A 22,774-nucleotide genomic window follows, 5' to 3' on the forward strand; every position below is an offset into this window, starting at 1 on the left:
ATATATAATTTTTAAAGGTTACTTTCCATTTATAGTTATTACAAAATATAGGCCATATTTCCTGTATTGTTCAATACACTCTTGAGCCTGTCTTACACACAGTAGTTTTTACCTTCCATGCCCTCCATCCCTGTAATGTCACTCTCCCACTGGTAACCACCAGTTTATTCTCTGTGTCTATAAGTTTGTTTCTTTTATGTTATATTCTCTGGTTTGTTGAAGATTACACATATAAGTGATATCATACAGTATTTATCTTTCTCTGACTCACTTTGCTTAGCATAATGCCCTCTAGGTCCATCCGTGTTGCTGCAAATGGCAACATTTTGTTCTTTTTTATGGTTGAGTAGTATTCCATTGTATACAGCAGTTTCTGTATCCATTCATCTGTCAGTGGGCATTTAGGTTGTCTCCCTGTCCTGGCAATTGTAAATAATGCTCCTATGAACATTGAGGTGCATGTATCTTTTCATATAGGTGTTTATTTTTCTTTCAGATATTGCATGGTTGATTTTTTTTTTTTTTTTTGCTAATCCAATAACAGAAAAATTTATTTAAAAGCACAGGACAGAGACTTAAAAAATAATTTTTTTTTTTTTTGCTAATCCAATAACAGAAAAATTTATTTAAAAGCACGGGACAGAGACTTAAAAAATTCTAGGCAGAATGTCCAAATAATTTTGAAAGCGTATATTATTATCTCCCTTTTTTAAGGAATAGGGTCAATTACCTAACTTTCCATGGTTAAGTTGCATTATGATGCCATAAGATTAAAGAAATTGCATGGTTGAATTTAACAAACATCTGTTGAATTTAACAAACATCTTCCTCTGGGCCAGGCTCTGTGGAAGTTAGACTGTTTCAAGTATTCCATGTTACTAAACCCCTCTCACTGGGGTCAGTGAGAGGAGAGAAGAGCTTTCCCTAGGAGGTCAGAAGAGCCTTCATGAGAGAGATATCGTTTGAACCTGTCCCTGACGAATGGATAGAACTTCAGCAAAAGGAAACCAGGAAAGTAACTCTTGGTGAAGGTACCCTTTAAAGAAAGGCACGAAAACAGGTTAGTTAAGAACATGTCCTAGTTGGAAGTGGATCAAAGGATATTTGCAGCTAAAATGGCGAAAATTGACTGTAGAGACTGGTTATGGCTACAACATGAAGGACTTTGAAATCACACTAAATATAAGATTTTAATCTGTGGATGATAGGGAGCTAGAGATGTTTATTAAACAAGGGAATTATGTGATCTGCTTTCTGATTATAGGTAATAATATACTTGCTTTATTTTTTCCCTAAAATGTACTGGTAACTTCAAAATTCTACTTGCAGTCTATATTATTTATATTGCTTTTTTTCCTCTATAGTTAAAGTGGCTAGTTCTTCATACAACGGTTTTTAATGAAAATATTAAAAGATAAAAAAAGTCGACTCCAAGGTAAAAAGTCTTCTGGAAAAGAATTTTATAAACTTACCATGAACATTTGTAAAACCATGAAAATAAGTAGATCGTAGTGTTACTGTTAGTCGCTCAGTCGTGTCCAACTCTTTGCGACCCCATGGACTGCAGCCCACCTGGCTCCTCTGTCCATGAGATTTTCCAGGCAAGGATACTGGAATGGGTTGCCATTTCCTTCTCCAAAGTAGATCATAGTTCAGTTCAGTTCAGTTCAGTCGCTCAGTCGTGTCCAACTCTTTGTGACCCCATGAATTGCATCACGCCAGGCCTCCCTGTCCATCACCATCTCCCGGAGTTCACTCAGACTCGCGTCCATCGAGTCAGTGATGCCATCCAGCCATCTCATCCTCGGTCATAAGGTAGACTGAATTGTTTAAATGTGTTTACCTGTGTAAGCCATTAAGTTATCAGATGATTTTTATATAAACCAGTGACCCTTCAGTATCTGGAGAAAGAGAGTCCAAGGCAGAGAGAAAAGAGCTAGTACAAACGCTTGATATATGTGATTACAGCAAGGAGGCTAGCACACCTGGAGTGGGTGAGCCAGGAGGAGAGCAGAAGGTGATGAGAACAGAGAGGGAACAGTGACAGATCGCATAGGACCTTGTAGGCCACTATAAAGACATTGACTGAGAGCACTGGAGAGTTCTAAGCCCTGGAGTGATGTGACTGGATGTCTTAAAAGAATTCCTCTGACTCTTATACTGGGAAGATACTACAGAGAAGGATAGAACCAGGAAGACCAGATTAATGTCTAATGCAACAATGGGAGAGATGATGATAGCTCAGAACAATGTGGTAAGTGGTCAGATTCTGGATATGATCTGAAGGCAGAACCAACATGATTTACTGATGGACTGCATTCAGAGTATGGGAGAAGGTGGTTCCAAAATTTACTTAGAGAGTTTTGGCCTAAGCAGCAGGAACAATGGCGTTGCCATCAGCAGAATTGAGAAAGGCTGCAGGAGAAGCAGTTTTGGGGGGTGGGGTGGCTTTTCGGTTTTGGTCCTGTTGAAGTTGAGATGTCTCACAGACCTCTGAGTTAGAGTATTGAGTAGAAGTGTTAAGCAGTATGTGTGTGTGTGCATATGTATACAGAGAGGGAATGTATAAAGAGGTTTGGACTGGAGATAGAAATTTGAGAGTAGTCAGCTTATGGATGGTATGCAAAGCCAAGAGTCTCTAAGAGTAGTGTTTTTCTTATGATTTTTTTTTCTAAGTCATTTAATGTTTAGAAATGCTGTCTTGCATATTTAGCAAGGAAGGGGGCAGCAGAGGATGAGATGGTTAGGAACCATCACTGACTCAATGGACATAAATTTGAGCAAATTCCAGGAGATAGTGGAGGAGAGGGGAGCCTGGCATGCTGCAATCTGTGAGGTCATAAGGAGTTGGACATGCCTTAACTGAACAAGAACAACTCACATATTTAAGCCCATCTATGCATAACGTTACCAAATAATAGATGTTTACATCACTACTAGAAATAGAATCAAGTAGAGATAAAAGCTTAGTCAGTCTGAGTATAGCAAATTAATGATCCTGGAAATTAAGTACAGTTCTCTTAGTCATGGACTGTTTTCACTAGACCTGGCTGCTTCAGCACCCAAGAATCTAAGTAAAGAAAAGGACTGATCTAACATAGGCTTCTTGTGTGGTGTGTGGAAAAATTAAGATCAGAATTTGCTTCATCCTCAGGTCTAAAGAGGCACTGGGTGGTGGTTAAGAGGGGAGGTCTGGCAAGGATTAACGATCTGGATGGATATCTAAGGGGCAGAATATACTGTGGCCATACTCAGTAATCACATGAGTCACAGACCACCTAGACAGCTTCCTCAATGCACGTCTCTAAGGGACTGAAACTTCCCTAGATATATACAAGCCATCAATAAACTGAATTTATCAATTGTCACAGCAGGCATGGCAGGGCTTATGTTTTGCCAGGAGGAACATAGCTGTTTGAGGCCAGAAATGAATAATTGAGAGCAGTAGAAGAAAGATTGAGAGCTGCCATGCATCGTTCTTTTCTGTCTTAGCCACTTCTCTGAGAGTGTTTAGCTTCTGTTCTAAGTTAACATGAACAGATGCTTGAAGAATATCTTTTGGAAAGGAAGATAAAGTAATAACAAGCTGGGGATGTTATTTATCTTGGGCCCACTTGCAGTCACAGTTCAGACTTGAGTGAACTGTGGTCGCAAATGAAGTAGTGGGTGGGAAGGGTACATGGAGGACCCTTGCAGGCAGCAGGACTCAGATGCGGGCAGTCCAGTGATTAGGCACACCCAGGCATCTAGTGAGGGAGATGCCAGGACGTCTGTACAGGAGCCCAGCTCTCAGGAAGGGAAGAGCAAAGCAGGGCTTTCAGGTCTACAAAAGGGCAGGGAAAAGTAACTCACTTTTATTGATTCATTACTATGTGCATGATAGTGTGTTAAGGATATGGATACATTGATAGGTAATAAACATTTGCCTTTACTTTTTACAGTAAACCTGATAGTATTATCATTCCTTTTTGTATATGGATATCTATGACTTTAAGCAAAGTCTGGGAGATAGTGAAGGACAGGGAAGCCTGGTGCGCTGCAGTCCCTGGAGTTGCAAAGAGTCAGACATGACTTAGTGACTGAACAGCAACAGTCAATGACTCACCCCAGGAGCACACATGGGACAAGGTAGAGACAGGGTAAGACTCAAATTTAGTTTTGCCTCAATCTCCAAACCGTAAGCCCTTACATTTTTCAGAATCTTGGGAATAGGAACCAGACTAAAGCATAAGGAAATGGAGAGAAATCCGCAGTGGCTGTGCTTGTGCACTAACACCAGATAGGTGCCATCTTGCTGGACTGGAGCGGAGTGGGTGAGAGGCAGTAGGTAAAAGCAGGGTCCTGTGAATCCACACTGAGGCTCCACGGGCTGTGAAGGATGACCTGAGACAACAGTGGTTGAGTCCTGTGGTTAGTATAGGCAACTCAACAGGAAGTGACTTAATTCTAAAACTCCTAGATGGGAGGGGGACGTTTAAGAACTTTTTATCTCACCAAACTGAAGGATGAAGGCATCAGTAGAACCAGCTGTGGGAATCGGGTAAGCAAAACAGATGGCTGACAACTAAGCTGTGATTCTATAAATGAGGAAATTTAGATTCTGAGAGGCAAAGTGGTTTTGCTGAAGAACAGGTAGCAGCATATGAGGGCCCAGGACTCAGATCTCATCCGTTATCTGGCTTAGGTTTTAACCAACATGCCATGGGGGATACCTCCTGGCTGCCTTTGGCCTTCTTCCTTTCTAGTCAACACTGATATTGACTCCTATAGCTTTCATCTTGCTTTTGAAATACTCCTAATGCATGTGAATAATGTGGGAAAGAGGTTACTGAACAAAAGTTTGGCCACAGCCAGTTTGCAACTGTGGGATCCAGTTGGGCAGGGGGGTGGGGGCAGAGAGGCAGAGAAAAAAATGGGAGAGAAGCCAGATAAACAGCATCAAATGATAGCATAGATGTTATCAGATGGTCCTGGGCAAGGTTCCTCATTGCTCCATGCCACAGATTCCTCACTTGTATCCTGGGAATAGTAACAGTACCCCCTCTACAGAGATGTTTTGATAATGAAATGAGATAATGCATATAAACTATTTATCTCAGTGCCCCGCTGAATGGTTTTCATGTGGTTTACATGCCAGCACTCAAATCTGACTAAAGAATGTGGCGACGATTTACTTCAACATCTAGTGCCATTTTGGGGGTAGTGTGTTGTCAGGCTCTTCTGTTGATACGTGTGTTTTATGTATGTTTTATGATATGGATGTTTCAAACCATTTTGCTCTATTCACTGGATTTCCTGGAGTTTAATTTAAACATTCTCATCCCAGTTAATGTGACTCTGGTCATTCTCCTTACTGTCAGGAAGCATGTTACACTGTGTACTGCCACGATAATAATACCTTCTCTTGGCTGCTTCCTACAATTGACTTCATCTTGGTATAATAAAGGCAATGCAGGAGAAAAAATTATTTTCAAGGAGGAAATTATGACCAACTTTTAGGGTGGTGAGCAAGATATAATTTTAAGAAGCCAAACCTAAGTAGGGTACAGATACAGTTAATTTAACCCTTTTTTCCTCAGGAACATCCTGATTTTCTGGTTATGAAACCATCTGGACTCCTCTTGTAGACTTTGTTCTAAAACTTGAGCCATGCAGTGGTCTTCTTTTCTTGTTCTCAAAAGGAAAAGGGCTGACTGTCTTCATGCAAATAAGCCTGCTTTTGTTAAAGGCTTCATCTATGAAACACAGACTAACAATAAGAAGTGCAGCACAACTTACTGTTCTGCTTTCAGCTGATGTAAGATTGTTTCCCACAGTATGGAATATTTAAAAAAATAAGAGTGTTTCATCACAATGCCAAAACTCCAGCAGTGCCTGTGACTGCCGTCAGGGGTGGTGGTGAAGGTGGGAAACCGACTATTCAGTACCACATTATTTTCTGATGAATTTGCACATAGCTAGGGAAAGTGTAAATGAATGCGGAAAGGTGGGGCTGATGCGCTAAATTTAGGACAAGCGATTACAGACATTGGAGTTCTGAGTTTCTTTTTGTTCTATGTAATTTCTGATATTAAGGAAATACTAAGTAGGGATAGTATAAAAATAATTTGTTAATAATGAGTAGAGACTGTTTTGACAGTGTCTAACACTTCAGAAATGTATCTCATTATTCTGACTGTATTAATTGAGGTTTCTTTTTTTCCTCTGTGTTTCAGTGACAATTTCGACAAGCACCTTCTTTGACGGCTTGCTGGTGACTGGACTGTACACGTCTACCAGTGTTCAGGCTTCACAGAGCATTGGAGGGTCTAATGCATTTGGGTTTGGTAAGCTATATTTTACACAGTTATAGGTCTTATTTTTGAAATATCTAAAAGTATTTGACATTTATTATTTCAGAGAAAATAATCTGAAGTGATTTTTGTATGTTTGCTTAAAGTTAAGTGAGTTGAAGTAAGTCATAAATATGCAACCAACCATGAGTGTGGTGTGATGGCCATTCTATTCCTCTCTCTGTGTACTGCTGCTATTATACTTGGTCCTGTGGGATTTGAGTGGATTCCTCTGTTCTGTCATTTAGGTTGATGGAATTGGAATTAATTCTGATGCCTATGCATTTATTCAGTAACCTGTTTTTATAAACAGTTCTTAAAATCTTGGAGTAGGTGAAAAGTGTCATATTGTTTGGCAAGTAAGCATCATACACAGTGAAAGATAGCAATAATTGTTGAAATCATTGCATTCTCTGAGTATTCATAAAATAATGTGATTTAATATTTAAAATACTTACATGGAGTCTTTGTCCTTAACCCAGAGACCTGGAAATTTACTTAAGTGGAGGCAGAAGGCTATGTGATGGTCACTGATCACCGAGGGTTCTAGATTTGGAAATCTGTAGTTTACCCATAACTTGATTAACATGCCAATCTGGAATTCAGTAGACCGTTTACAGCATCAAAAATGCAAATTTACTGTATCAATTTATGTAAGACATGAAGTCTTTGATCCTACTCTGAGATTAGAAAACTGTGTGAGATTTCCTCCATTAATGTGAGAAAGAATTTCTTTATTGAAGGCAGCCATGTGTTCAATGTTTTATTTTTCCTAGGGTATTTATTAAATAAATAAATTTTACCCATTTTTGATATATGAAGGAGCATCCCTTCTATGGTGAGTCCCAGCAGAGCTCTGCCCAGATGCATTACTGCTTGATGTCAGAGTAATAATGTTGAGACTTCAGTGGTACCCTGCTGACCTAAGATGAGGTTCGCAGCCTCAGGGTAAAAAAACCATTTAATCTAGGGTAAAGAAGTCATTTAATCATCTTGTTAAAATTATCTGACATTGAGAATTTGCCCTATTTTTAAACCCAGATAAGCTTTTATAATCTGTTGGTTACAACTTTTAGGGTCTAATCTTTCAGAAAAAATAAAATTCTCTTGTCTAAAAATTCCACTTTTTTTATTCCCACTCTTACTGTGCTCTGTAGAAGTGAGAGGTCAGTTATAATCATATATATATATAATACGTGTACCTAAATATATGCTATACTATGTGTTATGTTATGTAGGATTTTCAAGTAGGGTCACCAGATTTAACAAATAAAAATGTACAGGATACTGGCTAAATTTAAATTTTAGGTAAAAAACAGTTTTAGGAAAAATATGCCGTATTTGGGGTAAGATGTCCTGGGTTCTGCCTTCCCCAGTTGAATCAGAACCTCTGAGAACAGGGCTTGGCTTTGGCTCCCAGGTGGTTATACTGTTTATCCAGGGTTGAGAACCACTGTACTGGATCAGTCCAGGGTCCGCACCTTCAGCATCCCTGGGAACTTGTAACTAGAGAGTTCCTGGCCTTACTCCAGACTCAGTGAATTAGATACTGTGGGCGGTGAGACAGTGTTCAGTTTTTTAATAAGCACTTAAGGTGATTTTGATACCTACTAAATTTTGAGAACCACTCATCTACATTAATTAAATGGGAGAGACATTATTTAAATGACCATATAACTATGTAATAGTAAATCTTGTTATGGGCTAGCTAGGAAATGTACTGAGTGCTGGGAAAGGGTGTGACAGAGAAATGAAATCTAAACTGGAGTAAAATGGCATATAGTTAGGAAAAGCTTTCCTGGGGAAGTCATATTGAGCTGAGATGTGAAGAATGAGAGGGAGTTTAGCTCCCTGTGGAAGGTGGGGCACAGCACGCCTGAAGGAGAGAACAATAGATGCAAAGGCCTCAGGGTGGGAAGAGGCTGGCTGTGTTTTAGGAATGAAAAGAAAACCTTGGAGTGACTGACCTGGAACCAAGAGGGAAAGAGATAAGGCTGGATAGGAGACCAGAGCCAGAGCATTCAGGAGCAGAGAATGCTTTGAGGGTCTCAGCTGAGGAGTGACTTGAACAGACTTTCCTTTTAAAGGGATCACTCTGTTGTCAGCATGGAGAACAAACTGTCAGGTCCAGGAGTGGATGCAAAGAGACTGTTCAGTGGTTAAAGGTCTGATGTGACAGGGCAGGGAAAGAGTCCAGGTGCACACTGATATCAGCCAAGCCTGGACCAAAAGGAGCATATGTGGGGGATGTGGGTGGGGTAAGAATGGGCACCGTGCAGTCAGGCAGACCTGCTCACAGATCCAAACCCCGGCCTTCATTAGTCATGTGCCTCAGCCTCGTTGCTTACTAAGCTTAATTTCCTCATCTATGAAATGCTGATGACAATGGCACCTGCTTCATAAGGTGTTGAGCAGTTGGCAATGATGAAAGGAGGTGATAAAGCCCTCACCACATAGAAAATATTTAGTAAAACTTGTTGTTCAGTCACTCAGTTGTGTCCAACTTTTTGCAACCCTATGGACTGCAGCATGCCAGGCTTCCCTGTCAGTTATAAATCTTGATACCTGAAGCGGCTGCTCTTCTCAGTCTAGGACTTTTATGTACTTCCTTTGGCTAGACCAGGGTGGGGTGGGGAAGAAGCATACACACAGAGAAACAGTTCTCACGTGGAATTAATTTGAGGATTATAGCTCCAGATGATTTGAGAGAACTTTGCTGAATGAAGTAACCATCATTTGCCAAGATGGAGGCTTGAAATGAGAAGGGTCATTAAGTATCATTTATAAGTATATTGTAAACATATACTGAAAGAATATATACAATGCATGTATCATATGCCTCAGATTTTAGCTAGTAAGCCAAAGGAAAAACTAAGAATTGAAAATTGTTAGAAATGATTTAAAGACACCTTGGCCTTAAGATATTTTCCATGGTGACTTTGAAAGCTTGTAAAAAGGCAGTTTCTCTTGAATTAAAATGTATTTTGGTTTGGCTAAGTGGCACGTAGTCTTCCTATGACCTCCAGCCCTAAGATATAGAGGCTGAAGAGACTTCTGAACTTGAAGTCTATTGATGCTAGTTTGACCATAATCAAATGCTCAGGTCTCCCACTGGTCACTTGGTGTTTTTATAGGACATGATTTTAATGTGGATGGATAGGTAATTGAGATCTTTTTTTAAGTTCCAGTAATATCCAAATAATTTTTTTTGTGTTTATGTGATAGTGGTAAGTTACCTTAAAAACAAAATTTAATAAAATAACTTGAAAATTATTAAGCAGTTAATCTTTATAAATAATATAATAGAAAACAGAAGATTAAATGTCTTTTTAGATAAACAATCATTTTGGAAACAAAAGCACATTAAATTTTTGGTACTTAAGTGTGATATAGTGTTTATAATTTAAATAGAATGGAAAAGATTTGAGTAGGGTACAGATAAAATAAAAGGACAGTCTTATAGAAGGTAAAATGTAACAGAATTGCTGCTTTTTAAATAGTTTTGTAGCTATAGGAATCAGACTGAAATAATGTGGCAGTCTTTGATCTAGAACAAAAGAATTATTGAATACATAATCTATCATTAGGCTCTGACTTAAGGTGGCTCAGTCAGTAAAGAAACCACCTGCAGTGCAAGAGACGCAGGTTTGATCCCTAGGTTGGGAAGATCTCCTGGAGAAGGGAATGGCAACCCACTGCAGTATTCTTGCCTGGAGAATTCCATGGACAGTGACTAACACTTTTAACTGATGAAATTTTAAGCAGTTATGAGTTATTTGCATTTTTCCAATATATTGTGGAATTAATGTGTGATAAGCTTAGCTGGTAAAGAACCGCCTGCCAATACATGACTGAGTGACTGAGCACATATGCACATAAGTGGGGAAAAAAGTCCAGAAGTACTTTTCTAGGCCCAGCTACATGTTTTACTTTGCCTTGCTTATCACAACTAGTTAAATGTGTGTGTATGCATGTGTGTGCTCAACTCTTTGTGTCCAACTCTTTGTGACCTCCATGGATTACAGCCCACCAGGCTCCTCTGTCCATGGGATTTTTCAGGCAGGGATGCTGGAGTGGGTTGTCATTTCCTTCTCCAGGGGATCTTCCTGATCCAGGGATCGAGCCTGCGTCTCCTGTATTAGCAGGTGGACTCTTAACCACTGAGCCACCTGAGAAGCCCTTTTTTCCGCTTATAGTTAATTTTAGTTGTACTGATTACACTAAAGTTATAGTCACTCTCTTTTGAATATAATATGTGTGTATGACCAGCCAAAATAAGGCCATAATTACTCTTAAGATATTGTTGTATAAATGTAATCCCTCTAGCATAACTGCATATGCTTCTGTGTAAAACCAGACTTCTTTAAAATGTATGTCTCACTGACCAAAAATAGACAAATGCCTAATGGCCAGAAATGCATGAAAACAATAGCTACACAAAAGCTGACTGTATGCCAGTAACGCATGATTTGAAATACCTCATTTTGCTTGTCAATATAAGAAAACATGCTGCCCTAGGGAGGACTAATGTTTAATTATGGATATCTCTTTGTGTATCCCAGAAAAAAATGCTTCCCTCTTGTCTTTGGCACTGAATTCCAGCTCAATCATGTAAATCTTCAAGGCTCATTGTGGTTGCTCAATGAAAGGCTATTTGAATATCCTTTCATACAAAATTGTTCCTTGTCCAGACACTGAAATTCATTTTACTCAATACTTAGTATTCTGGCTCTAAAAGCATATTGCTTAGTTTTTGATGTTCTGGCTTTCTAAAACCTGAGAATCAGGTTTGCAGTTCTGATGAGTAGCAGCCACACTTCAAATTGTTAGACCCTGCATAAATTAAACTTTTGTTAGACCCTGCATAAATTGCTTTGTAATTCCTAGATAATTTTGCTCAGCTAATACATCAGCCATCTTAGCGGTTTTTCACTTAAGCTTTTATAATTTCCTATGCTTTTAATTTATTTTTCAGTAAGACCCATTCTAGAATGATAAGATTTGATGAAATATAAGTTTGGGGAGAAAATGTAGTGCTCAGATCCAATATGTGTTCTTGGATTCAGTCAATCATATCATGTTCTAATAGAGATTAAGCAAGTACCATAAAAATTTAATATTTTCAATATTATCTTTAAAGCATGGTATTAGAACTTTAGAACTTAATGATTTTATTCCCAGAGAGATATGGCACTCTAGATGAATAGGGATAGATCTACAAAACAAAATAAATATTTTAAGACTTCAAGTTTTAATAGATCTTATATTAGTCACCACTTAATAAAAATGTGTACTTTACCACTAGATGTAGATCGTATCTTTCATTTCCAAAACACAAGTTTTTGTTACTGCTTTGTTTCATTGTCAGTAAGAATAAAAATATAAGGTCTATTTGAGCTAATTTTTGGTTATCCTTCCCATCAAAACTAAGTAGAACTTTTTGCAAATTTGTAATTATGACCAAGACCTCTGCATCCCTGAACATTAGCTACAGTTCAGTTTTGGATATCATATCTGTGTGAGTTTGAGACACACACGTGTTATGAATACATGCAAATATTTAGGCTGTGGTATCTGTAAAGAAGGGGCAGCCACTAACAACTTCATTAAGTAGTGTCATATATTGTGATATTTGTTTACTAGCTGCAGTCAAGTTTAACTACTCAGATGATCTTGTTAAATTTATTTTTTCTGTCCTTTACAGAGAAATATTTTGTAACATACTTAAGAAATTTTAAACACATTGAGGGACTGGAAGCATGACCTTTTTGGGGAATGATAAATGAACTATAATATAATTGACAAGAAGACTTTAGTTTAATTAAACAAATTACTGTAGTCTTGGTGACTCAGTCCGTAAAGAATCCACCTGCAATGCAAAGACATGGGTTTGATCCCTGGGTTGGGAAGATCTCCCGGAGAAGGAAATGGAGACCCACTCCAGTATTCTTGCCTCTGGGAAATCCCAGGGACAGAGGAGCCTTGTGGGTTATAATCCATGGGGTCACAAGAGCCGTATGTGACTTAACAACTAAACCACCACCACCACCACCACTGTAGTAAGTGGTACAAGGAACATAGTTGACAAGAGATGAAGTTGCCATTCATCTTTCCTCTTTATGGGATATTAGCCTAAGTTTGTTCTTTATTTTTCCCATTAGGGTATGCCAGCATTACCTTCATTAAGAAATACTATTATATGATTCACATTTGACATATGACAAAGAATTTAGGGTTATTTCCCAATTCATAAATCACTACAGAAAATCACTTACAAGAGTAATGGGCATGATGAATATAACTGTTGAATTAATCAGTTGACAAATTGCTAGAGAAAATGTTGAGGAGCATGAGATTTGGGTCAAGGGGAAGAGTTAGTGGAGAAAAGCAGCTCAGTGCAGGGGTCATGATGTGACCTCTGGAGTTAGGCAGCTCTGGCTCCATGCCTGGCTCTGCTTCTTGCTGCCTTGGACCATGTCCTTTCCTCCCCCGAGCTTCAGTGTCTGCATTTGTAAAACGAGGTTGATAGGAAAGGCCAGTTTACAAAGTTGTTGGGTGTGTTAAGTGAGATTTTCCATTCAACTGCCATGTATTGTATATATGCTCAAAATAGGTATTTTTTGAAAAATAATCAGAAATTCTTTCTTTGAAATAAGAAACAGAATGAGAAGACAGTTCAAGTGGTAGAAGATTGAAAGAGGGAGGTTGACTTTAATTTGAAGTGGGAATGAACCCAGTTTCTTACCCATAGAACTTAGATCTGAGATGTACCTTGGGTGGAACCTGCCTCAGCCCCTGCCCTCATGTAGGAAGGGCAAGTGGTGGCTCTGAATGAGAGATTGTGTGTATGAAGACTAAAACCAGATGTTCTGACGTCATACCCAGTCTCAGATACTTTTTAAAAAATGTAATTCACATACTATAAATTTACCATTTGACGTTTACTTTTCAATGATTTCTAGTATATTCACAAGGTTGTGCAACTAACACCTATATCTGATGGCAGAATATTTCATCAGCTGCAAAAGAAATCCTACCCCCATTAGTACTCACTCACCATTCTTTCCTCTCCTCTGTCCCTGACAGCCACTAATCTCCTTTCTGTCTCTCTGTTGTTGTTTGTTGTTATTCAGTTGCTAAATTGTGTCTGATTCTTTGTGAACCTGTGGATTGCAGCATGCCAGTGTTCCCTCTCCATCATGACCTCCCCGAGTATGCTCAAACTTGTGTCCATTGAGTCACTGATGCCATCCAACCATTGCATCCTCTGTCACCCCGTTCTCCTCTTGCCCTCAAGCTTTCCCAGCATTAGAGTCTTTTCCAGTGAGTCAGCTCTTCGCATCAGGTGGCCAAAGGATTGGAGCTTCAGCTACAGCATTAGTCCTTCTAATGAATATTCAGAGTTGATTTCCTTTAGGATGGACTGGTTTGATCTCCTTGCTGTCCAAAGGACTCTCAAGAGTCTTCTCCAGCACCACAATTCAAAAGCATCAATTCTTCAGTGCTCAGCCTTCTGTCCCTGTAGATGTGCCTATTTTAAACATTTCAAGTATGATATATGGCTTTGTATCTGGCTTCTTTAACTTAGCTTGATATTTTCAAGGTTCATTTATGTTGTAGCATGTATCTTCATTCCTTTTTGTAAGTCATAATTCTATTGTATGGATATACTACATTTCTATAGTGATATACCACAATTGGTTGTTTGCAGGTTCTTGAAAGGAGTTAGGGCTGTGCAAATTGGAAATGTTTAAGGAGGAAATAAGGCAAAAGACCACCAAATTCCTTAAGTAATTCATCAACAGCTGTAAAAGCTCTGAAGATACACATGCACTTAGCTTTCTCTATGGTTCAGACCTGAAAATGGTTGGAAATCAAGATGAATGACTCCTTTGCCTTTCTTCATGCCATTCTAGGGAGATAGGTTACTATGGCATTGTTTTTACCCTGTCACTTTGGCCTCAGATTAAACCATGGGGTACACAAGCCAAACTGTTGCTGCTGTTGTTGTTTAGTTGCTAATTTGTGTGTGACTCTTTGTGGCTTCATAGACTACAGCATGCTAGGCTTTCCTGTCCTTCACTATCTCCTGGAATTTGCTGAAATTCATGTCCATTGAATCAGTGAAGCTATCTAACCATCTCATCCTCTGCCACCCCCTTCTCCTTTGTTCTCAATCTTTCCCGGCATCACGGTCTTTTCCAATGAATCGGCTTTTTGTATTAAGTGGCCAAAGTATTGGAGCTTCAGCTTCAGTATCAGTCCTTCCAGTGAATATTCAGGACTGATTTTCTTTAGGATTGACTGGTTTGATCTCCTTGCAATCTGAGGGATTCTCAATAGTCTTCTCCAGCACCACAATTTGAAAGCATCAGTTCTTTGGTGCTCAATCTTCTTTATGGTCCAGCTCTCACATCTGTACATGACTACTGAAAAAAAAAAACCCATATCTTTGGCTATATGGACCTTTGTCAGCAAAGTGATGTCTCTACTTTTTAATGTGCTCTCTAGGTTTGTTGTAGCTTTCCTTCCAAGGAGCAAGTGTCTTTTAATTTCATGGTTGCAGTCACCATCTGCAGTGATTTTGGAGCCCAAGAAAATAAACTCAGTCATTGCTTCCACTTTCCCCACTTCTATTTGCCATGAAGTGATGGGATCAGATGCCATGACCTTAGTTTTTTTAATGTTGAGTTTCACGCCAGCTTTTCCGTTCTCCTCTTTTACCATCATCAAGAGGTTCTTTAGCTCCTTTTTACTTTCTGCCATTTGCATGGTATCATCTGTGTATCTGAGGTTGATATTTCTCCTGGCAATCTTGATTCCAGCTTGTACTTCATCCAGCCTGGCATTTCGCATGATGTACTCTGCATATAAGTTAAATAAGCAAGGTGACAATATACAGCCTTGTGGTGCTCCTTTCCCAATTTTAAAGCCAAGATGAGTCAATCAAATTTACTAGTATAGGAATTTAGAATTAAGACTCATCAATCACAGTCCAACTCTTCATGAGCTCAGTCAAGGCAGATATAAACTTTCGGGAGCTCTGAGCAGCTGTTTTCCATAGTGGCTCAGAGGAAGATCATGCAGAAATAGGAGAAGGAGAGAGACGGAATGCTGCCTGAGGTGTCAGAGCTTTCCAAGCTCTTATTTTAGGCTTTCTTCCCATCAGGCTCAGATATTCTTGGGCTCTAACAAACAATTAAAAATAGCTAACATCTATTAAACACTAGCTGTGTGCCAGATGTGTTGCGGGTATTAACTCTTTTGATCTGAACAAAAATCCTACTATAGTTATTCTCATTTTGTTGATAAAGAAGCGAAGGTACAGAGACAGCAGGTAACCTGCCCAGGGTGACACATAAGGAGTTGCAAAGCCATAATCTAAACCTGGCTCTGTAGCCACTCGTTAAACTCCACTTAACAGCCTGAGCCAGCTTGAATTGGTTTCTATTACAGCCAACATAAACTTCACTTTGAAAAAGCCCTTCTCTGCTTAGCCCCATCTGTCCCTAATTCTTGTTTCTTCCCAGCCTCCTCCTATTCCCTTCCAGTCACCTACTCCCTCTACATTTACACATACATATCCATGCACCAATCATGGCAGCCCACACACTGTTCCAAAATCTTAGCTACTTTCGACCTTGTTTATAGTGCTTGGAATTCCTTCTGGCTCTGTCCACTGGGCAGACATCCTGCCATTTTTTAAGGCCTCTGTCCTGACTCACCTCCTCTACTGAGCCCATGTGACCCCTCCTCTCTGTTCCTCTGTGATCCCTGCCTTCATAGACCTCTTTGCTCCTTCCTCAGTCTCCACCCTTTGACCTTCACCAGATATCTCTAACAATCTGCTGAATTTACTTGTTTAAAAACTTTTGTAACTCTTTGAGAATGAGAGATGGTCTAGTCAGCCTCACTCTCATGGCACATAACCAGTGATCAAAAAATATTTATTGAATGAATAACAAAAATCTTTGAATCTTTATAAGGTATTTTACTAGCATGGACATTAGTAAAATGCATGTATTAATATGTGCAGAAGTGGACAGGTATGGACAAGAGAGAGAAAGTATTATTGTCTTTAAGTTTGAGGATATTTCCAAATCTACATATGTATTTATATTTCTACACATCTGTACAAACACTTGAGACTGTAGGAACAGGTGTATAGTTTATTGTCAGAGATCCTGGAAAATTTATTATTTTGCCCATCACTTTGTTCCTTTCTCTCCTGGAGGTAGCAGACACGAGTGCCTTCAGATAGGAGAGTGATTGATTAAGGGCCTTCTGTAGAATCAAGAGAGTAGAAACATTGTCAAGAGATTGTTCAGTTCATCTTCATATCATAGGGGCAAGTCAGTGTAATGATACATGTAATGATCATTGTAATGATACATGTATGTATCAATGTAATGGTACATGTAATGATACATGTAATGATCATACAGTGAAATGATACAATGTATTTCTTATTTTATTCCTTAGATCTTTCAGAAAATAATGACAAAAAAATGGTGACTCTAATTTTTTGGGAACATAGTTGAAGAGAATAGACTTCATTAAAGTCTAGTCAAGTGATGTGATTAAAGGTTTTCTGGTATATATGTGTAATACTTTGCATAACTTCAAATGTTTTTAATATAATTTTTTATATAATTGAAAATGGTATGTATTTGTTTAAAAGTAGTTCTTTCCTTTAGACAAAGAGCAAACAAATGACAAAAAACCAACCAAATAAAAAAACTAAAAAAATCCCCATACTTGACCTATGATTCATCCATTTCATAGCTCTTTAATTATTTAACTTGTCTGTCTTCTCTGGATGCATATTCTAGATAGAAAAATTCAGCCCTGGTAAGATATGTGCTCAGAAATCACTGTAGGTACTTTTAAAATGTATCTCTAAGAAAGAATTCTTTTAAGCTCCATTCCCTTCCTTATTCTTACTCAAATCCCGTGCTCAGGAACACAGTAAATTGGCTGCTCACAAATAAAAACATTGGTAAAGTCATATTTTTAGAGCAGATTCTAGTAAAAGTTGCCACTGTGCTGTATAAGTTATGAATTTTGAAATTGTTTTGTTATAATTTTGTCTGTTAGTGTTTAAAAATTATTGGCAAAGAGACTCCTCTGTCTTGGCAAATATAGCCTTATTTCTCTCATTAAAGAAAATATTTGCCCCAAAGGCTGAACGCCAAGCAACAAGGACAGAGCAGTAGGTCATTATGTGGGGGTGCTTTCTCATGCCTAAGTTTTTAACAAAAATTATGGAAGATAAATGAGGTCTTATTGCTCTGTAAAATTGTTTCTGTAAGTGAGGTCTTACTGCTCACTGGATAAAAACAGAATCAGAAATACTTTTCTCTCTTTTTCTTAAATAATAATTTTTAAAGCCACTTTGTAATAGTATGTCTTTGCTAATAAAAGAAAACTGTTTTTCTTTGAGAGTGAGGCTTTTCACAGCCTGTCAATCTGTCCACTTTAACCAGAGACAAGATCGAGCACATGCTTAAGAGAATAAACTTCAGAACAGCTGGTCTAGTGGTTATTTAGCTTCTAGTGTAGTTTCCTCTTCAGGTTTTCCAGTCCTTTTTTAAGGTATCCAAGTAATGATAAATGAGGTTATGTTTCATGTTCACAGTAGTTGATTTTTAAATACTCTTGGATAAGGTTGACCTTTTCCTAGCAGCTAAATTTAGGAATAATTTGAAATAACTTTATAATATTATTACTTCCTGAAAATCATTCTGATGACTATCTTTGAAGTATTTTTAAAAAGTGAAAGTAAATTCTTGGCATTGCTTGGGAAATAGTTCTGAATACAACATGTGAATTTGAAAATAGGTGTAGGAGTCCAATAAAGGCATTTCACAAAATGCCAGTTCTGTTTTCACTCTTGTCTTCTGTTCTGTGGTTTATATTCAACCCTCTGATGCTGAGTTTTGCATGTGGCTTAATAGATGTGTAGGCTGCTCTCTGAAGCAAGCATACAACTAAATTACTGTTTTCAGGACTCTGAATGTCTGAATGGAAGATACTTGATAGTGTGGGAGTTGCCAGTTTTGAAAAACAGAATAGCAAAAATTGTTAATATTTTGGTAAAAGTCCAGAGTGAGCTCTCCTCCTGCTCTTCTTTCTATGTGTTTTCATACATCAGAACCATGTTGTTGTTATTATCTAGTTAATTATGTTATTTCTGGTTCTCTTTCAGTAAGTTCCTCTCCTGGTGAACTCTAGTAAATAGCAAGTTAAAAGTAAAATAAATGGTGCTATCAGACATCAGGCTCTGGAAAGATGTTTTGTTTATCCTTAATTATTCTTTGTTTAAAATAATTATTTGCATTGGGAGAAGATTCTTTTTAACCTGACATTTAACCTCAAATGATCCAACAGCATTTCTAACAATAATAATAAAAATGGAGAGAAATCTGTTATTAATAAAAGAATTCAGTTGGGATTTGGCTTTCTGCTTCTACAGAATGGGACAAATGACCAGCTCTAGACCAATGATGAGGTTGGTGAAGTCTATCCTTAAGCCCCTAGCCCTCCCCTCCCTTTTCTCTCTTTCTTGCTGCAGTTTCAACAAGAAGATGGTATCATCCACATCTTACAATGAATTTTAAAATGTTGTGTTGATAACAGCTTTTCTCACACTGTTTCTTGTGAACATCTAGTTTCTCCTTGTATACTAATAAGTCTCACATGGAAAAAGGGTAAAAAAATCTTGGTTAAAGAAAGGTAAACAGTACTTCTTATAATTTTTAATATGCTTTTTGTTTGTTTTATTTTTTGAGCTATAATTCACATAACGTAAAACTTTCCATTTAAGAGTGTACAGTTCAGTGATTCTTAGTATATTCACTACGTTCTGCAACCATCACCACTAATTTGAAAATATTTCCATCACCCCAGAGCGAACCTTATATCTTAAATTAACAGTCAGTCCCAAATCACGCCTCCTCCAATCCCATGGCAACTACTAAATTTCTGTCTGTATAGCTATTCTGGACATTTTATATAAATTAAATAATAGTATTGGACCTTTTGTGACTAGGTCCTTTTACTTATGGTTTCAAGTTCATCCATACTGAAGTATATTTTAAAAATTAAGTGCTTCATGCTTATGTATGGCTAAAAAATAATCCATTGTATGGATATTCAATATCTTATTTATCCACTTATTTGTTGACATTTATTTACAAAACAGAAATAGACTCACAGATATAGAAAACAAACTTATGGTTACCAAAGGGAACTCAGCAGATAGGCACATTGGTAGAAGCACAAAAATGAAACACAGAAGCAGTGGTATCTATGCCCCCATGTGCAAAGCTGATGTGACCAAATCAATTGGTGAAAGAAATGTTATCAGTCATGTTTACATGGTTTTATAATATGTGTAGGTACTCATCTAATGAGTTGATATTATTTTAGAAAGTATAGAAATTTGAAGTAATCTCAATCTACTTTTAACATTTTATTTTATGAAAATTTTCACATATACATCAAAGTTGAAAGAATTTTACGGTGAGTACCTACCACCTTGGTAAAGTTATATACAGTAGCAGCAGTGTTAGTTGCTCAGTCATATCCAACTCCTTGGGACCCCATGAACTCTAGCCCGCCAGGCTCCTCTGTCCATGGGATTCTCCAGGCAAGAATACTGGAGTGGATTGCCATTCCCTTCTCTAGAGGATCTTCCTGACCCAGGGATCAAACCCAGGTCTCCTGCATTGTAGGCAGATTCTTTACCATCTGAGCTACAGGGAAGATCTAAGTCCATGGGATTTTCCAGGCAAGAGTACTGGAGTGGGTTGCCATTTCCTTCTCCAGGGGATCTTCCTGACCCAGGCATTGAACCCGGGTCTCCCACGTTGTAGGTAGACACTTTACCATGTGAGCCACCAGGGAAGTCCAAGTTTGTATACAGTATAATGCATAAATCTCAAGGATACATGAAAAGAGAGTTGATAAGTCTACACTTCTGTGTAATGCAAACCCTTATCAAAATACAGACCTTAATCCCCAAAAGTTCCCTTTCCTTCACTAACTTTTACTCCCACTGCTGGTGCTGCTGCCAAGTCCTTCAGTCATGTCCGACTCTGTGCGACCCCATAGATGGCGCCCACCAGGCTCCCCCATCCCTGGGATTCTCCAGGCAAGACCACTGGAGTGGGTTGCCATTTCCTTCTCCAATGCATTGAAGTGAAGTCGCTCCGTCGTGTCTGACTCCTAGCAACCTCATGGACTGCAGCCTACTAGGCTCTTCCATCCATGGGATTTTCCAGGAAAGAGTACTGGAGTGGGTTGCCATTGCCTTACTCCCACTACCCAGAGGCAATTATGTTTATTTTATTCCACCAGAGGTACATTTTTCATGTTCTTGAACTGTTGTAAATGCTCTCATTCAGTATGTACTCTTCTGTATAAGGCTTCTCTCACTAGACACAACATTTGTGAGAACTATCCTTGTTGTATCCATCAGTAGCTTGCTCTTTCTTATTACTGACTAGCATTTTTTTGCTTTTCTATTTTTTTATTGTTATGATTATTGTGCATACAGCTATATGTTGTTGTTCACATAGCTGCATATAAACATACCTGTATAAGTCTTTTTGTGAATATATGCTTTTATTTTTATTGAATAAATACTTAGTAGTGTATGGTTTTCATTTCATAAGAAGCTGCCAGATCTTTTCCAGAGTGGTTATACCTTTTTACACTCTTACCAAATTAGTAATAGAGTTGCAGTTGCTTTGCATCTTCACCTATATTAAACATCGTTATTGTTTTTAATTTTAACCATTTTTGTGCCTGTATTGTGGTGTCATGTTGTAGTTTTAATTTGCATTGACTACTGATGTTGACCACTTTCTCATGTGCTCATTGGCCACTTTTGTCAAGTTCAAATCTTATGCTCATTCTTTTAAAAATTGAGGTTTGTTTTTTTTTTAATCTTTGAGTTATAGGAGTTTTAATACATCCTGGGTACCAGTCCTTTATCAGAGGTATGTTTTGTAAAAGTATTCCCCCATTTGTGGCTTGCCTATTATCTTCTCAGTGGTATTGGTGCCTCATCTAGGGATCTGTTGCCTGCCTTAATGCAAATCTGAGTTTTTAAAATGTGTGTTCCAGGTGATGGAGCCTAAAAAGTACATATTTTTCAATCATCATAACATTTGGGTAACTAGAGAGCAGATACCAGAATGCATATGGAATCTGTCTAAAAGTTTCTCTTTGAGTATTGCCTGCTTGTATTTAAAAAGAAATCAGGAAACTCCATTATGTGACATCATTTTTATACCTAAAACTTTTCCATTCACATGTGTAAGGTTCTGATTTTAATGTGCCACTTTAAACAACTGAAATTGCTTCAGACTACTGGATTACACTGTGATAAGCCAAATGGGCTTTAGGACACTCCCTTCACACTAGAGACACATGCCAGAAACCAAACAGATGGTAAATTAGGCAGAAATGACCCTCGGCATTCTCATTAGAGCAGTTGGGAAAATTTTAATGGGCCCCCATTTGCCTGGTCCGGTATCTAATACCCTTTGAACTGCCACTTTTTTTCTTGTTACAAGTCAACAACCACCATGTATATTTTAATAGGGATTATCAAACACAATTTGCCCAGAAGAAGTACAGCCCTCTAATGCTAATTAGCCAAGTTTAAATAATCACTGAGTTCTGGGATAATTGGAAAGAAACACTGTTTTTCTTGCCAATGCATAATTACCAATTAACAGGAAGATGAAATATCTGTGTGGCAGTCATATATAGAAGAACCTGTTAAGAGTTAATTAATTGATGAGTTGGTGCCAAGTCAAGGTTGGTCAAGAAAGTTTACAGATGAACTTCTCTTGTTAAATAAATAAATAAATATACACAATATGTAAAGGTTACATTGTTGAACCAGAGCAGAGCATGGGTGGAGTTAAGACTGTGACTTTGGCTTAGTGTAACACTGCATAAAGGCAGACAGTCATTACATTAAAGAATTAGTGTCGTTGACTCTTAATATTAAAAATACCAACTGCTGGTTGCATTCTACTGCTATTTTGACCCTAATAATTGCATGGGCTTTCTCACTCTTTAAATATTCTCATGGAATTGGGCCACAGACTCCTCTGTGTTTTTCAGCATTTTAGTGTTAGGACTTGAATGAATGAAATGGATAGTTGGGAGATTTCACCTAGAAGAAAATAAAAGCTTGACTCCCAATTTTCTTTGTTTTTGTTAACGTAGAAGTTACTATTTTGTTGCTTTTCAAAACGAACAAAAAAACAACACAAAAGATTAAACCCTTTTTTAAAAGTAAATATTTTTATTGAATAATAGCATGCTTTTAAATTTTAAATTTGTTCATTTAAACAAGTCAGTGGGTAGTGTCAAGTATTTAATACCACTTTAGATTTAAATGTTTTAAAATTCCATTTGTT

General features: G+C 38.0%; 1 protein-coding gene across 3 annotated transcripts in view; it reads left to right on the forward strand.

Moving 5' to 3' along the window:
• Window positions 1-22,774, forward strand: part of RELN (reelin) — a 544,299-nt gene that overhangs the window by 66,165 nt on the left and 455,360 nt on the right. For all 3 annotated transcript variants that reach the window (XM_005679214.3, XM_013963255.2, XM_018047261.1), the window contains exon 2: window positions 6,216-6,326. In XM_005679214.3, coding sequence (XP_005679271.3) covers window positions 6,216-6,326 — 111 coding nt within the window. The remainder of the gene's footprint in view (window positions 1-6,215; window positions 6,327-22,774) is intronic.

The sequence above is a fragment of the Capra hircus genome, chromosome 4, assembly GCF_001704415.2.
Source record: "Capra hircus breed San Clemente chromosome 4, ASM170441v1, whole genome shotgun sequence".
NCBI classification, from domain to species: domain Eukaryota; kingdom Metazoa; phylum Chordata; class Mammalia; order Artiodactyla; family Bovidae; genus Capra; species Capra hircus.